At 39.2% G+C, this 13685-nt stretch overlaps 3 protein-coding genes and 1 long non-coding RNA gene across 4 annotated transcripts; 1 reads left to right on the forward strand and 3 right to left on the reverse strand.

Moving 5' to 3' along the window:
- Window positions 1-69: 69 nt before the first annotated feature.
- On the reverse strand, window positions 70-1562 carry LOC145708559 (uncharacterized). The gene is made up of 3 exons (XR_014134839.1): window positions 1373-1562; window positions 459-584; window positions 70-409 (listed from the first exon to the last, which is right to left on the reverse strand). It is a non-coding gene; the product is annotated as an uncharacterized LOC145708559 (long non-coding RNA).
- LOC145709358 (uncharacterized) lies at window positions 1537-2524 on the reverse strand. The gene is made up of 3 exons (XM_081787039.1): window positions 2346-2524; window positions 2268-2296; window positions 1537-1813 (listed from the first exon to the last, which is right to left on the reverse strand). Exons 1-3 carry the CDS (start codon window positions 2490-2492, stop codon window positions 1537-1539), a joined length of 453 nt encoding a protein of 150 aa, XP_081643165.1. The 5' UTR covers window positions 2493-2524.
- A 2261-nt stretch (window positions 2525-4785) lies between these two features.
- Window positions 4786-7936, reverse strand: LOC145709769 (uncharacterized). The gene is made up of 7 exons (XM_081787468.1): window positions 7772-7936; window positions 6901-6936; window positions 6597-6651; window positions 6326-6373; window positions 6033-6125; window positions 5118-5917; window positions 4786-4988 (listed from the first exon to the last, which is right to left on the reverse strand). The coding sequence occupies exons 5-7, from the start codon at window positions 6062-6064 to the stop codon at window positions 4888-4890; spliced, it is 933 nt and encodes a 310-aa protein (XP_081643594.1). The 5' UTR covers window positions 6065-6125; window positions 6326-6373; window positions 6597-6651; window positions 6901-6936; window positions 7772-7936; the 3' UTR covers window positions 4786-4887.
- A 1417-nt stretch (window positions 7937-9353) lies between these two features.
- On the forward strand, window positions 9354-10611 carry LOC145709359 (uncharacterized). The gene is made up of 5 exons (XM_081787040.1): window positions 9354-9469; window positions 9521-9538; window positions 10100-10174; window positions 10227-10293; window positions 10440-10611. The coding sequence occupies exons 1-5, from the start codon at window positions 9406-9408 to the stop codon at window positions 10609-10611; spliced, it is 396 nt and encodes a 131-aa protein (XP_081643166.1). The 5' UTR covers window positions 9354-9405.
- The last annotated feature ends 3074 nt before the right edge of the window (window positions 10612-13685 follow it).

A 13685-nucleotide genomic window follows, 5' to 3' on the forward strand; every position in this document is an offset into this window, starting at 1 on the left:
AGCGTGGGAGAGCGAAACGAAACTCAAAGATAAGAAAAGACTTGAACTGCGTTTTCGTCGAGTCATCTCTTTTAATTTCGTCTTGGAAGCAAGTTTTATTGAAGATTTTTGAAATTTCAAAGCTCGTCGTGGTGGATGCGCCCGTGGTCGGTGAAACCGGAGGCGATGAAGGTGTCGTACGCGCGGAGAAATTCGTTCTTTGAGATTACCTTGTCCTGGGCTCAGCAACCTGTGTTGAAAACCTGAGTCAGGGCCTGGAAGATCTTTCAGACCCTGACTCAGGTTTTGAACACAGGCTGCTGAGCCCATCCCTCGTCGTCGTTCAAATCGGCAGTGTTGATTAAATGGCGGATTTCCCCGTCGAACCAGCTGATTCCTGGCGGATCTACCAGCTCATCTAGCTCGCTTCCTTGTTTTTTATAAATGTTTACGATTGACACTAAGGCTGGCAAGTGTACCTTCTAAAAGTCCGTTTTTCGTCTTGTCGTGGAAAGAGAACGTTCTTCGCTCCAGCTCAACACGTGGCGCCTCATCCTCCGAAATTTCCTTTCGCAGGTCGATGTCGTATTGCATCAAATATTCCTCTTTGAAAAGGGGTGTGGCATTGAGAAAGATAGCGCCGTTTGATTGTCATAATAGCTTGTCAGTGATAGCTTCTGTATTAGAAGTAATCACGAATAAATCGACAAATGCATAGTTTTTTTATCTTTCCGAAAGTTTCTAATTTTTATCAAAAAATTAAGAAAAAGAGAAAAATTTATATTATTTTTCTCAGAGATTTAATTTCAAAGTGACACCCTTAATTTTAACCAATGAAATCTTTGCCCAGTTCCACCCTATAAACCTTAGAACACCATACCTTTTTGGAATCAGAGGAAAATTTTTAGAAGATTGATCATTTTTAATTTTGAAAAAATCCCTTCCGGTGCGATTCTAGAGCCTGAAATTTAAAATTCATCAGCACCTTTCTAAAATGCCTTCCGACAGTGACATATTACATTAAATTCGAGCTTGTGTCATTACAGAGCCTTTTTTAAATTTGGGGCTCTAGAATCGCACCGGAAAAGATTTTTCCAAGATTAAAAAGGATCAATCTTCTTGAAATTTTCCACCGATTCCAAAAGGTATGGTTTTCTAGGGCTTATAAGGTGGAACTGGGCTGATATTTCATTGGTTAGAATTAAGGGTATCACTTTGATAATTTTTATAAGATAATTTTTTTCAATTTTAAAAAAATTTTTAAATAAATAATATATTTAGAAAATTAAAAAAATTATCTTATGAAAATTATCAAAGTGACACCCTTAATCTTAGCTATTAGCTGATTATCATCGCCAATACCACACTCTTCAAAACAAAAAAATGAACTTACCAAAGTTGATCATTCCGTCGTGGTTGGAATCCAAGTCTGCGATAAACTCCTTGACAAATAGATACTTTGTTCGTTCGTAATTTCGCGGGAAAAGGAAAGCTCCAAATTCAAGCTCTTTTTAGAAGGGAAAATCAACTTGAAAAAAGACGCGTAATGAGAGTGTTCTAAATCGAATTCGAGGAGTCGCCACGATTTCGAGATTTCGGCGCTTTCGACTTTGAAGCTATGAAATAACGTTGGCTGCAAATTGGTGGCCACTCGCGCCTCAAGATCAATATTTTAGCAAGGAGAAGGTGTTGCTCCCTCGTTCCTGAAAGTTGAAGATCCTTGTCTTCGTCGGCCGCGCGGAAGATTTCCACATTGACCAAGTAGAGCGATTCATGCTCCACTTCGTTTTCGTTTATTCCCAAGGTTTGAAGCAGTTCGTTTTCATCCACGAGTCTTTTTGTAGGTAAAAAGAAGTTCAATGATAATATTGAGATATAATGCCTACAGATGTCTTAAAATGTCTGTAGATGTCTGTAGATGTCTTTAGATGTCTGAAATGTCTATAGATGTCTACAAATGTCTAGAGATGTCTTAAGATGTCTAAAAATAACTAAAAATGTCTATAAATGTCTACAGATGTCTAAAGATGTCTACAAATGTCGATGAATGTCAACTGTATTTTTATTTCCTTTGAACAAGGCATTTATTGGATTTAGAAAAAGAGCTCATTTCGCACTTTTTGGCCCAAAAAGGTGTAATTTTCAAAAATTATAATTTTGGTCAATTTAAGTAAGGGAAAAGGCTTCTTTTTCGGAGATTAAAGTTTAAGGATCTCCATTAAAATTGCCACGTGAAGAATTCTTCTCACGAATTGACAATTAACTGTTAACTCGTTTTTACCAGTTGCCCATTCCCGTTGATGTCAAATTTCGGAAACTAAAAGAGGTGATTTTGAAAAATAAATTGACGAAATTTTGGCTTTTACGGATATTTTAACATCGCGTTTGACAATATGGTCCTCGAGTTTGTGCATCCACTGGTGGATTTCCTCGTATTCGATCGTCTGGTTCTGGTTGCTGTCGACTTTGGCGAAGATCTTGGCCAGTGACTCGTGCTGTTCTTTCGCCGTCATGTGCAAGAGCTACCTTTTGGGACGAGAAGAAAGAATGCAAAATTTAAACAAAAAAGTTGTGAGCTGTGGGAAAAGGGAGTTAACGCACGTGAGGCCTAAATAAAGCACAACAAGCTAATCCAAAACAGGAAGGCTAAATCTGAGGTGCAAACTTTCAGAGCTTAAAAACGACTCCTACTCAACAAAAACTAAACTCTGTTTTGCGAAAATAAATTCCTCTTTAAGGAGACACCCCTAGCTTTTGTAATAGAGTAAAATTATATTGAGATATAATGTCTACAGATGTCTTAAAATGTCTGCAGATGTCTGTAGATGTCTTTAGATGTCTGAAATGTCTATAAATGTCTATAGAATGTCTATAGATGTCAACAGATGTCTAGAGATGTCTAAAGATGTCTACAATGTCTATAGATGTCTATGAATGTCTGTAGATGTCTAAAAATGTCTTAAAATGTCTGAAGATGTCTAAAGATGTCAACAAATAACCATGTTTGTCTACTCGACAAAAAAACTAAACTCTGTTTTGCGAAAATAAATTTCTCTTTAAGGAGACACCCCTAGCTTTTGTGATAGAGTAAAAAAATGAATTTAAGGGGTACACCTCACTATTGAGAAAAAGAAACGAAACGTTTAAACCTTCTTCTTGTCAAATAAAATAAGGGTGTCACAAGGTTAAATTTCGCGAAAAGAACGGATTGGAAGGCAACAGTTCGTGGGACGTGATAACTGTCCCACAGCATCTGTATGGCTCTGCAATTAAGCCCTCGAGCTTACCTAGCGGATACTCAACTTATCGACGTTTAAAATCTCGAGCAGCTTGGCCAATTTCTATATCAACCTCTCTCTCTTATCACTGTGATCAGGAGTCTTATGTAAATACAGTCACGTTTCTTTTACTTCTATTCTAGGGTTAAAAACTCGCTTCATTCAAGCAAAGTTTCGCGGGAAGAGGATCAACATAAACCAGATTTATCCGATTTTGAAAAATAAAAATAAGTTAGGTAAATTTTTCTCATGGAAAAAAAGACATTGGTTAAAAAATTGACATCCTTATTGGATGATATTATGTCTACAGATGTCTTAAAATGTCTGTAGATGTCCGTAGATGTCTTTAGATGTCTTAAATGTCTATAGATGTCTACAGATGTCAACAGATGTCTAGAGATGTCTTGAGATGTCTAAAGATGTCTTAAAATGTCTAAAAATGTCTATAAATGTCTACGGGTGTCTACAGAAGCCCTAACCCTAACCTTAACCCTTTTCTCTAACTTTTCCAATTTATTCTTTTTTTCGTCCGATTTCCTTGATTTCGTCCTTGACCTCCAAAAGCCCGTCAATTTCGTCCTCCAAGCGAGTTCTGTGGAGTCTTCCCTCCGCGAACAACAATTTGAACGCCACTAATCTCGCGACTTTAGAGCGGGTTTTGAGTCTTTTAGGGCGGCTATATCAATTAGAATTAGCTGCATCGAGTTTCAACCGTGGTACTAGTAATTGACCTTTTTCGCTTTAAAAAAATTCTAGGGCGCGTTTTAGCACGTGACAAGAACTAGGAAACCTGTGTAGAAAGCCAGGGTTAGAGTCTGAAAGATCTATAATGAAAAGCCGCGTAGCGGCTTTTTTGTAAACGAAGCCGCAAAGCGGCTTCGCCAAAATCGAAAAAAATCGAACCCTCACCCTGTTAGGGTTAGGTTTACCCAGACTAAGGTTTTCTGCACATGTTGCAGAGTCCAGGACGAGAATATGTCGTATAAAAAAGGTACAGTAATTAGAAGCAATTTGGATGCTCTGAATCGGAAAACCATCGGATGAATACGCAGCTAAGCCGCAATTTTGGCATCTTTATATAAGCAGATTCTTTTATCACGTATCTGCATTTTCGGTTCTTTTTTGACACGCTTCGCTGAGTACTATGATAGCCCCCGCGATTGAGTTCAATAAAACCCTCCCTTTCATCCTTCTTTAATATTTTTCTCTTTCTTCTCTTTTTCAACCCTTTTTTTCGCGCTGAAATATTCGCAAGGACACGTCAGCTGATCCGAAAGTGAAACTCCCAAAAGTGTGTAAACAAAAACATACAGTCATTTTCTATCTAAAAGAGCCCTGCCTTTATTTGAAAGATTTAGCTTAGTGACACCCTTATTATTGAAAAAAAACGTGGAAAAATGCGGGAAGACGCTAGTTGATGATCATTTTTGACAAATTTCAAATTGAAGCTGCCGATTTTTAATTGCTAGAGCTGCGAAATTGACGGAAACTGACACTTTTTTCGCACTTGAAAGCTTTGAGGGTCGACTTTTTATTTGTACAAATGAGTGGAAACATACATAATAGCAAGGTTGAGGAGAGCTTTGGACAGTTGAAAAGGTACATAGTTAGGTTTATGAAAATAGGCGTTTTAGATTAAAAGCAGCATTAGCAGGGATGATAAAAGGGTTGATATCGTCATGCCAAGGGAGGAGGAAGATTCTTCCGCTTTCGTCTGCGTTTTTGGTTTTTCTAAAAAATATATTAAAAATTGGCCTTTTGAGGCGAAAAAATAGAACTTTCTCATATCATTATGACACCCTTAATTTAATAAAGCGAAAATAAGGGTGTCACTCTTCTGAAAAAAGAAAAGAAACTCACTTTTAAAATTGACTTTTTTGATAATTTCTTCCTCTTCTTCGACGAGTTCCTCAATTTCTTCTTCTTCCGCGCCAAGATACTTGACAAACGAGTCAAATGGTTCTTCTTCCTTCTTTACGCCCCAATCAGCGGGCAAGTCCACCGCTTCTGCTTTCTTGTAAGTCGTTGTGGTCGTCGTCGTGGTTGTTGTCGAGCTGATTCGAACGTTGGCGCCTTTCAATTTGATTTCGCCCGGGACGGGGTTCGCTTCCGTAGCTGCTTGTTCTGTAGCTGCTTGTTCTGTAGCTTCGACGATCGTTTCTGGAGTTGCTGGCTGCGTCGGAGCGTTGAGAATGACGACTGGCGGGGGCGTCCAAGCTGGTGCATTCTCTTGCACCTCTTCGATTTCCTCTTCTTCTTTTTGCTCCTCCGGTTTCCAGTACGTTCCGTAGCGCGGGTCGTTGATTGCCTTGGCATTGGCCAGCCAGCCCGAGGGCTTCGGTGTCGGCTTCTGGGACATGTCCGGTTCCGGGCTGCAATCGCGGAAAGCAATGCTTTTGATGATGATGTCCGATTCGGCGTCGAGCACCATTTTGAGCACCAAATTCACGGCGAGTGGTTTGAATGGGCCCAGTTCCACCACTGTCGATTCCTCCCCACTCGAGCTGCCGGGAACGCAGATTTTTCTCTCTTCGTCTTTGTAGGGAAAAGTTGGGTCTTCGGATTCGCACTCTTCGGTCGAGTAGATCTCGGCGATTTTTTCACCTGCGTGCCATTTTTCTGTGATCTTGAACCAGTTGTTGAAAATCGTTAATTTCGTGCTTTTGATTGTTTCGAAAAAGAAGAATTATTATCTGATCGACCAATCAGATGCTTGATTGAAGAAATTCATTATTCAAAGCCCCTGTTGTAGCTTTTCTACTTTTCGAAACGTTCCTTGAGCTGAGGATACTGAGATCCAAGTTCATGCAGTATTTGCGGTTCCAGCCATTCTTGACATTCGTGAACTTGGGACTCAAAATTTGAGAACTAAAGATTGGTTACGCACGACGAGACTTTCTATCGGGTTTTATCTACTACTCGCTTATTTTAATTGGGGATTCTTTTCAGCCTTCTTAATAGAAGCGCAGGGATCAGATCAGAAATAATAAACCGGGAATGTCTGAATGAAACAATAATGATCTGAAAGGGCTTCCGTAATGGAACTGTAGAAGTGCTTGTAACCATGCCTGTCTCGAGGTGATCCTTCGTTGTCTGGTTCGATATGTACAGCGAGTTCCTGTTTTTAGCTCAGAATCGAATGCATAACTATTTTATTTTTTTTCTACAGAGGGTTACTTTGATAACGAATCTTTCCATCAAAAAGCTGATTGGTCGATTTTACCCTGACTCGGATCTGGATCCGAACGCAGGCTCCAACCAATCAGGTTCAGGAATGAGAAGATTCGTTATCGAAAGAACCCTCAGTAGGATATTTTTTTAAGAGTGATTTCTGAGCTGTCCTGTGCGTTCCATTCAAGCCCCTTGCCGTGGAAGTGGGAGCGCGCGCGGCCACCTTTCACCGCGATTTAGAACGAAATCGGACAACTTGTGAAATTTTAAATTTCGCGATTATGTTAAATAGAACCGCGCCTAATTAATTTTTCCTTTTCTATTTTGAGCCATTTCGGTCAAAATTTAAAATTTATGAAAATTCAAATTTCAAAACTCTCGAAAAAAATTTTTAGAAATCAATTTTTTTTTCAAATTTTAAATTTAAATTCAAGTTTTTTCTTGATTCCGATCGTTTTTTTCAACCACGTGCCTGTAGCGTGAACAGCATCTTTGAAGGTCCAAGAGCCTTTTTTCGGGTTCTAGTGCTATTCTTTCGAAAAAGAAAAAAAAGTGAATGCGCCACTCAAATCAAATTGAGGACGCCGCCGATTTTGGAAGCGTCAATGCAAATGAAATTGCTCCCTAAGCGATTGAGGACCTAGCAAAGAGCTTTGAAACGTTTTAAGCTTTTAAAAAACGTGAAATCGCGTGACTCGTAATTAATCAACGACCAAGCATATTAACACAGCGATACCCTTATTACTTTTAACTTACAACTTTTCTTTTTAATTAAAAAAATACGAGAGATAGACCTTATTTTCTTAGGCGAAAAGAAAGCTTAAACTTTTTTCGAAGGATTATCAAATTGAATGATTACCTTGATATTAAGGGGGTAGCCTTCACTAATTGGAGAATTTGGAATAAGGGAAAATGTCTTTTACTATCTTTACGCTTGATAATATTAAGGGAGTCATCATGAATTAAGATTTTTTCTCAAGCTTTGTCTTTCAAAATTTTACATAGAGAAGTGACACCCTTATTTAATTTTAAAAGAAGAAAGCTAATTTTTTTTATCAAATTTTTCAGAAATCCGGTCATTAATATTACTACGTAAATCCCGCGAAAGTCAAAATAAAAATCCAATTTAGAATTGGAAATTCACAAATAATGATGTCTACTCCCTTAAAAAATAAAGTTTTATTTCAAGATTTTTGGAGATTTTGGATAAAAAAAGGTGTTAAAACTTTGTGTTATATTTTGTGTTATCTCTGTGAGAAAGTAAAAAAATCATAAAGCTTTGTGTTCATCAAAAAAATCTAAAGCGATTTTGATATTTTGATTTCTAGCTTTGAACCCGTTGCCTAGCGCAGTCTGAACCGTAAAATCGGAAGTGATTAGATCGTCGAAGACTCCGTTCTGCTCAAAGGGAGTCGATTGCGTCGTTCTGGCTCTCTTGGTCACTTTCGGATTGAACTTGTTGAAGCTTTCTCTTTGACTGTTGAGCACGTCCTGGTAGTTGCCGCTGATTTCTGATTTCTGGCTGAAAAAATGAAGAAAAAAAATCACAAAATTTGAAAATTGAAAAAGTCGAAAAGATCGAGCCAGTTTCTTTGAGAAAGCACAAAACGGGCAGCAACTTCTTCATCGTGAAAGAGATCAAAAAAATCGGTCGAATAAAAAAGTGTCACTTTTGGAAAGAAAGAAAGAAAGCTTAAGATTCTTGGCAAAAATGTTATCGGTCGGCGCCGATGACCGAGCACGAGCGCCCCGTCGAGAGTTCACCAAAGCGCCACCACCAAAAATTCGGAGCTCCTCCTCCGCCGCCGCGCCGAGCGCTTAATTTTCTACGCGCGCTCCACCAATTTCCCCTTTTCAGCGATTTTATCGGACTTAAATTTATGTATTCCCTCAGCGAGAAAAAATATGCTCGGAAGCGATTATTGCTGCAGTTTCACTTTTCCTGTACTTTTTTGAGGAAAGATCCATTTTTAAGGTTTAACAGAGCGACACCCTTATTTTACTTAATCAAAAAAGAAAAGACAAAGAAATAAAGAGCAACAAATCGAGAAGCCGCTTGCGGCTTCGAGCCAAAATACGAAAGCCGCGGAAAGCGCGGTTGCAATATTCGTTTCTGAATTCTAACATAGTGACACCCTTATTATCGAAGAAAACGCAAACAGAAATATACAGCCAATAGACAATATTGACAAATCAATAAGCCGCTTGCGTCTTCGAGAAATCAATCTTTTAGCCGCGCTCCGCGCGGCTTTCGATTTTTTAGCTAAGATCTATTTTTAAAGTTTAACAGAGCGACACCCTTATATTACTTCATCAAAAAAGAATACCAAAAGAGAAAGAGCAACAAATCGAGAAGCCGCTTGCGGCTTCGAGCTAACAAAACGAAAGCCGCGCGAAGCGCGGTTAAAATATTGTTTTCTTAATTTTAACATAGTGACCCCCTTATTTTGTTACGACAGGAAAGGTTGAAGACACAAAGGCTTATCGACAGAATTTCAAGTCGAGAAGCCGCTTGCGGCTTCGAGAAATCAATACTTTAGCCGCGCTCCGCGCGGCTTTTGATTTTTAAGCTCGAAGCCGCAAGCGACTTCTCGATTTATCGATAAACCTAACCCTAACCCTTTGTTTCTTCAGCCTTTCTTGTGGAAATAGAATAAGGGTGTCACTATGTTAAACTTGGAAGAAAGGTCTTATTACAAACTGGCAATAGCAACGACTTTATCCTCAATTTTGAAATTCTAGGGCTCTTATCAAAAAAAAGAAATGTTCAATTGAGAAGACGAAAAATTTGATAAGAGAGCGTTTTTTCACGTTCGAAATTTGAAGAAGGGTTGAAAAAGAATTTTGATCGAAGCAAGATTTGGAAATGAAATGACGCGACATTGAATTGTTGACTAACAAAATCGAAAGAAAGGAACCAGACAAACAAAATTCAAGGCTTGAAAAAAAAGAGAAGACGACTTTTTGGGGAATTTCAATGCGGAAGATTTTGATTTTCTCGACTTTTTTAAGTTTAATCCTTCAAGCAGTTGCAGTTACAAGTATGTCAATTAATTTTAACGGAAAAAAATAATCTTATTTTTAATTTTTAGGCGAAGATATTTTACGAGGCAGAGTTTTACACACGAAGTTCGAATTCTAGCCTCGAAAACCTGTGTATAAATCCTGAGTCAGGGTTCTAAAAGGGGCCTGTAGCCAGCTCTTTCAGGACCCTGACTCAGGATTTATACACCTGGGCTCGGCAGCCTATTTAGAAAACCTGAGTGAGGGTATTTAAGTTTTAAAATGAAAAGCCGCGTAGCGGCTATTAAAAAACGAAGCCGCAAAGCGGCTTCGCCAGAATACGAATATTAAATTTAAGACTATTTTGCAAAGACGCTCTGCGGCTTCTTTTTTTTAAAAAGCCGCTACGCGGCTTTTCAGCTTAAAACTTTAATACCCTGACTCAGGTTTTCCACACAGGTTGCCGAGCCCAGTTTTACACAGGCGTTCTATTTTAGTGAAAAAGCCGTCTAAATCGTCGATCCACGGGGTAATTATTAAGGATCGCTGGTCAAAAACATCCGTTTATACTTAATTCTTGATTCAAAACGCATCATTCTTTTCCTTTTTGTATTCTAATTTCTTTGTAAAATGCACGGGGTAAAAACTCGATCGTGAAACTCAATAAGTAAAAGACTTGTGGCGAAATGGCAACGTTTTGAATGAAAAATCCCGCTTCCGGATTCGTTTTCTTTCACTTCAAAGTAAGTTCGATTAAATCTTTGCAATTTGGATTTTGATTCATCTGACTTGAAGACGGCGCCACGATCGTTTTGAGCAGCTCTTGTGCTATCTGTCCACGAGGAGTATTGCAGCTAAAGAGGTAACAATCTCAGATCGTTCTAAATCGGATAGCGTCTGCTAGACACGCTCTAGCGTCGCCTCTAAAGCGCGGCACATACAAAAGCATCTGAAAAAAGAGCTCATCGTGGCTTTTTTCAGAAAGTTTTTCATTCGAATCTTTTTCAGCGCCAATTCCGGCCGCGTTCAATCGCTGCAGCTGTTGGATGAGCGAGGAATGACGCTGGTGGCGGAGCACTCGCTGGAGAAAGATTTATTCGACACGTTAGGTCGCGGGCGATGCCTTACCCTCGCGCTCGCGGTAGATAAGAGCCTCTTGCATGAGCTATTGCGAAAATAGATTTTTGGCTGAGTTGAAAAAATTTTCTTAAAATTTTGCTTTTCCCCAAGAAGGACCCATAAAAAGGGTAAAAATTCACATAAATTTCGGCCCTAAGCTCGGCAACCTGTGTAAAAACCTGAGTCAGGGTCTGAGCGACGTTTTCATCAATGGTCTTTCGGAACCTGACTAAGGTTTTCTACACAGGTTGCCGAGCTCACCATCTAAGGCTAAGGCTGGAGTCTTTAGCTAGTTTTCGACTCAAAAGATTTTTCCAACTTTTCGCTCAATTTTCTATTTTCTCGTTTCTTTCGGAAACAATCTAATATTCCTGAAAAAGCATCATCCCTTCTGAGACAACAACAGGCCCGGTTCAAAAATACGCTTCGAAAATCGCATTTCCGCGCGATAAAAAGTAAAGAATTCCACGTTGCAGCCAAATAGAGAGAGGCTCTATAATCTCGACTGTCCATTTTTCATAAGCAAAGTGTCGACTTTCCTTATTCAATTATTGTCAGTGCATCAGCACGGCGCATACCTCTTGAACCCAGCGCCAGTACCAGCGGATTCCATTTGGACCTCAGATTCGGCACGTTTTCAAGCTCAGCTAAAAAGGCCTAAAAATGGGGTCCCCATTTTATCGGGCTAATACTTCTGAATGTTTAGCGGGGCTACACCAAAAAATGACCCTTTTCTCAGTTAGGGGTTAGGGTTAGAGGACAGGGGGATGGTGTGTGGAACCGACAAAAATTCGACAAATTTTGCGTGGGCGGTTACTCTTATGCTGATTGACCGTTTTGCAAAATCCAGGCTTCTGATTGGTTGAAAATTTCCACGCAAAATTTGTCGATTTTTTATGTCGGTTCCAGACACCTCCCCACAGGGAAAACTTACTAGGGGTCCCAACCCTAACCCTAACCCTGCGTTAGGCTTAAGATTAGGGGCTGCCCGACCGATAACCCCTACTACCTTCGTGGAAACAGTTTAAAACAAGAAGATTCTTTCAAGATAGCATAAAAATCCTTTGAATCAAAAAATTTGATTTATTTTTCGATTATCTCTGAAATCACTTAAAAACTTCAAAATTATTTTATTTTAAAGAAAGTTCGCATTAGAAAGTCTTTCGGAATTCGTCCACGATTCTTCCTTGTCTTTAATGATGCTAGATTATCTAAAATTAAACGCAAGAAAAATAATTTCTTTTTCAAATAAAGCCGACCGGAACAATATAAACGAACACTAACTTTATCACATACTTTTTACGTCACGTAATAGAGCGCTAATTACCAAAAAAGCAAAATAAGAAAACGAAATTTCTAAAGAGGCGATTGTGTGAATTTGAGTTTGTCTGAATGGCAAATTCTCGGCCAAATCTGTAACGAGCTTAACCATTATTTTGGGCGCGCAAGAAATCAAAATCGCGCTTGAAAACGACTTCGAAGGCGAAAGCGATAGCTTCAGGATTTTCATCAACGAAAAAGAGCTTGGACGCTTGAATGTGCAATTTCCGCCCTTGACGCTGCGCGAAATTTTTGTCAAGGGCTTGGACGATTCCGATATTTTGAACATCTTTCACATTACTCAGCAGCCGCCCATTTCGGCGAAACACATCTTTCTTGAGTAAGTCACTTGACTGGGCTGGGCAATATGTTGAGAAAACTTGAGTCAGGGTTGTTGAAGAGCTATAATGAAAAGCCGCGTACCGGCTTCATATGGTAAATTCTGCAAAGCCGCTTCACGGCTTTATTTAAAAGCCGCTACGCGGCTTTTCATTATAGCTTCTTGAGGACCCTGACTTAAGTCTAAAGGCTTTCTACACAGGTTCCTGAGTTAAGCTTTCGGACGGGGAAGCCTAAGGGTTCGACAAGACTAGGGGCTAATAGAAGAGTGATACCCTTAAGTTTTCAATTATTTTTTGAAAATTATTCAGTTCTTTGAAAGTCAATTTTTCAATTGAAACTTTTAAATCTCCACAAACCACCATGCAATCGAGACTTAGAATTTCTACCTGCTTCCTTTGAAAATCAAATTTACAAATTGATCTGGAATTTAGACGTTACTTTGCGAATCTAATTGTAGTTATGCAGTAATCTATCTGATCTAGGGTAGTAGAGTTTGACTTTTAAAATAGCCGCTCAGATCTTTGATCAAAAATTTTAGATATTTGAAAATTCAGAAAATTTATACTCGAAATTTCTTGAAAGAAATAAAATAGTGACTTAGAAACTGGGATATTCTTCCCAAACTCGGCGACTGCGGCAAAAACATCATCAATGAAGAAGAAATCGCGATCATCAATTCGAGCCCTGCTCACATGGAAACGGTTTTAGACGAGTTTAGCGTAACTTTTCTTGTAAAAACACGAATCGTTTCTCGTAAAACCGATTTGTTCGACGCTTTGCCTTCGCGCGCTGAGGTAGAATGTCGCCAGAAGACACAAACGGAGTGGATTATTTCCTGAAAGCGCGGCCTGACATTTTTGCGCTTCGTAATCCAAAGGTAGCCACGCGAAAAGCAGGATTGTCAATGGACACGATGAACTCCAGCGCCTCTCTCCTTGGATCGTCTCGCTCAGCTCAGGGCTTAGATAATCTAATCTCTCTCCAGACTTGTCTACAGACACTTCGCCGTATAACGAATCTTTTCATCAAGCGTCATCCATTCGCTGATTGGTCGAAATTCAAATTTTTGGGCTCGACCAATGAGCAAAAGGAAACCAGTACACCAACCACTGGTTTCCTTTCGCTCATTGGTCGAGCCCAAAGAATTTGACTTTCGACCAATCAGAAAACGGATTGGCGTTTGATGAAATTGATAATTCGTTACTTTGCGAGATGACTGTAGTACTTGTTCTTGAAATTTTTAGAAGCAATTTTGAATTCGAGCCCTTTTCAGATATAAAGCAACGCGCTAACATAATTCATAAATTCATAAAACAGTTTCGATACCATTTACAGTACTTGAAATTTGAAATAACAGCTTCTCATGCATATGCAATTTCTAAAAGCAAAAAGGGCTCCGATCCCAATCAAATTTGCAAGTTCAAAACACCTTCTTTTCATTCCAAATCGCGCGATTGCGACCGAGCAAACAGA

The sequence above is a fragment of the Oikopleura dioica genome, chromosome XSR (genome assembly GCF_907165135.1).
Source record: "Oikopleura dioica chromosome XSR, OKI2018_I68_1.0, whole genome shotgun sequence".
Lineage (NCBI taxonomy): Eukaryota > Metazoa > Chordata > Appendicularia > Copelata > Oikopleuridae > Oikopleura > Oikopleura dioica.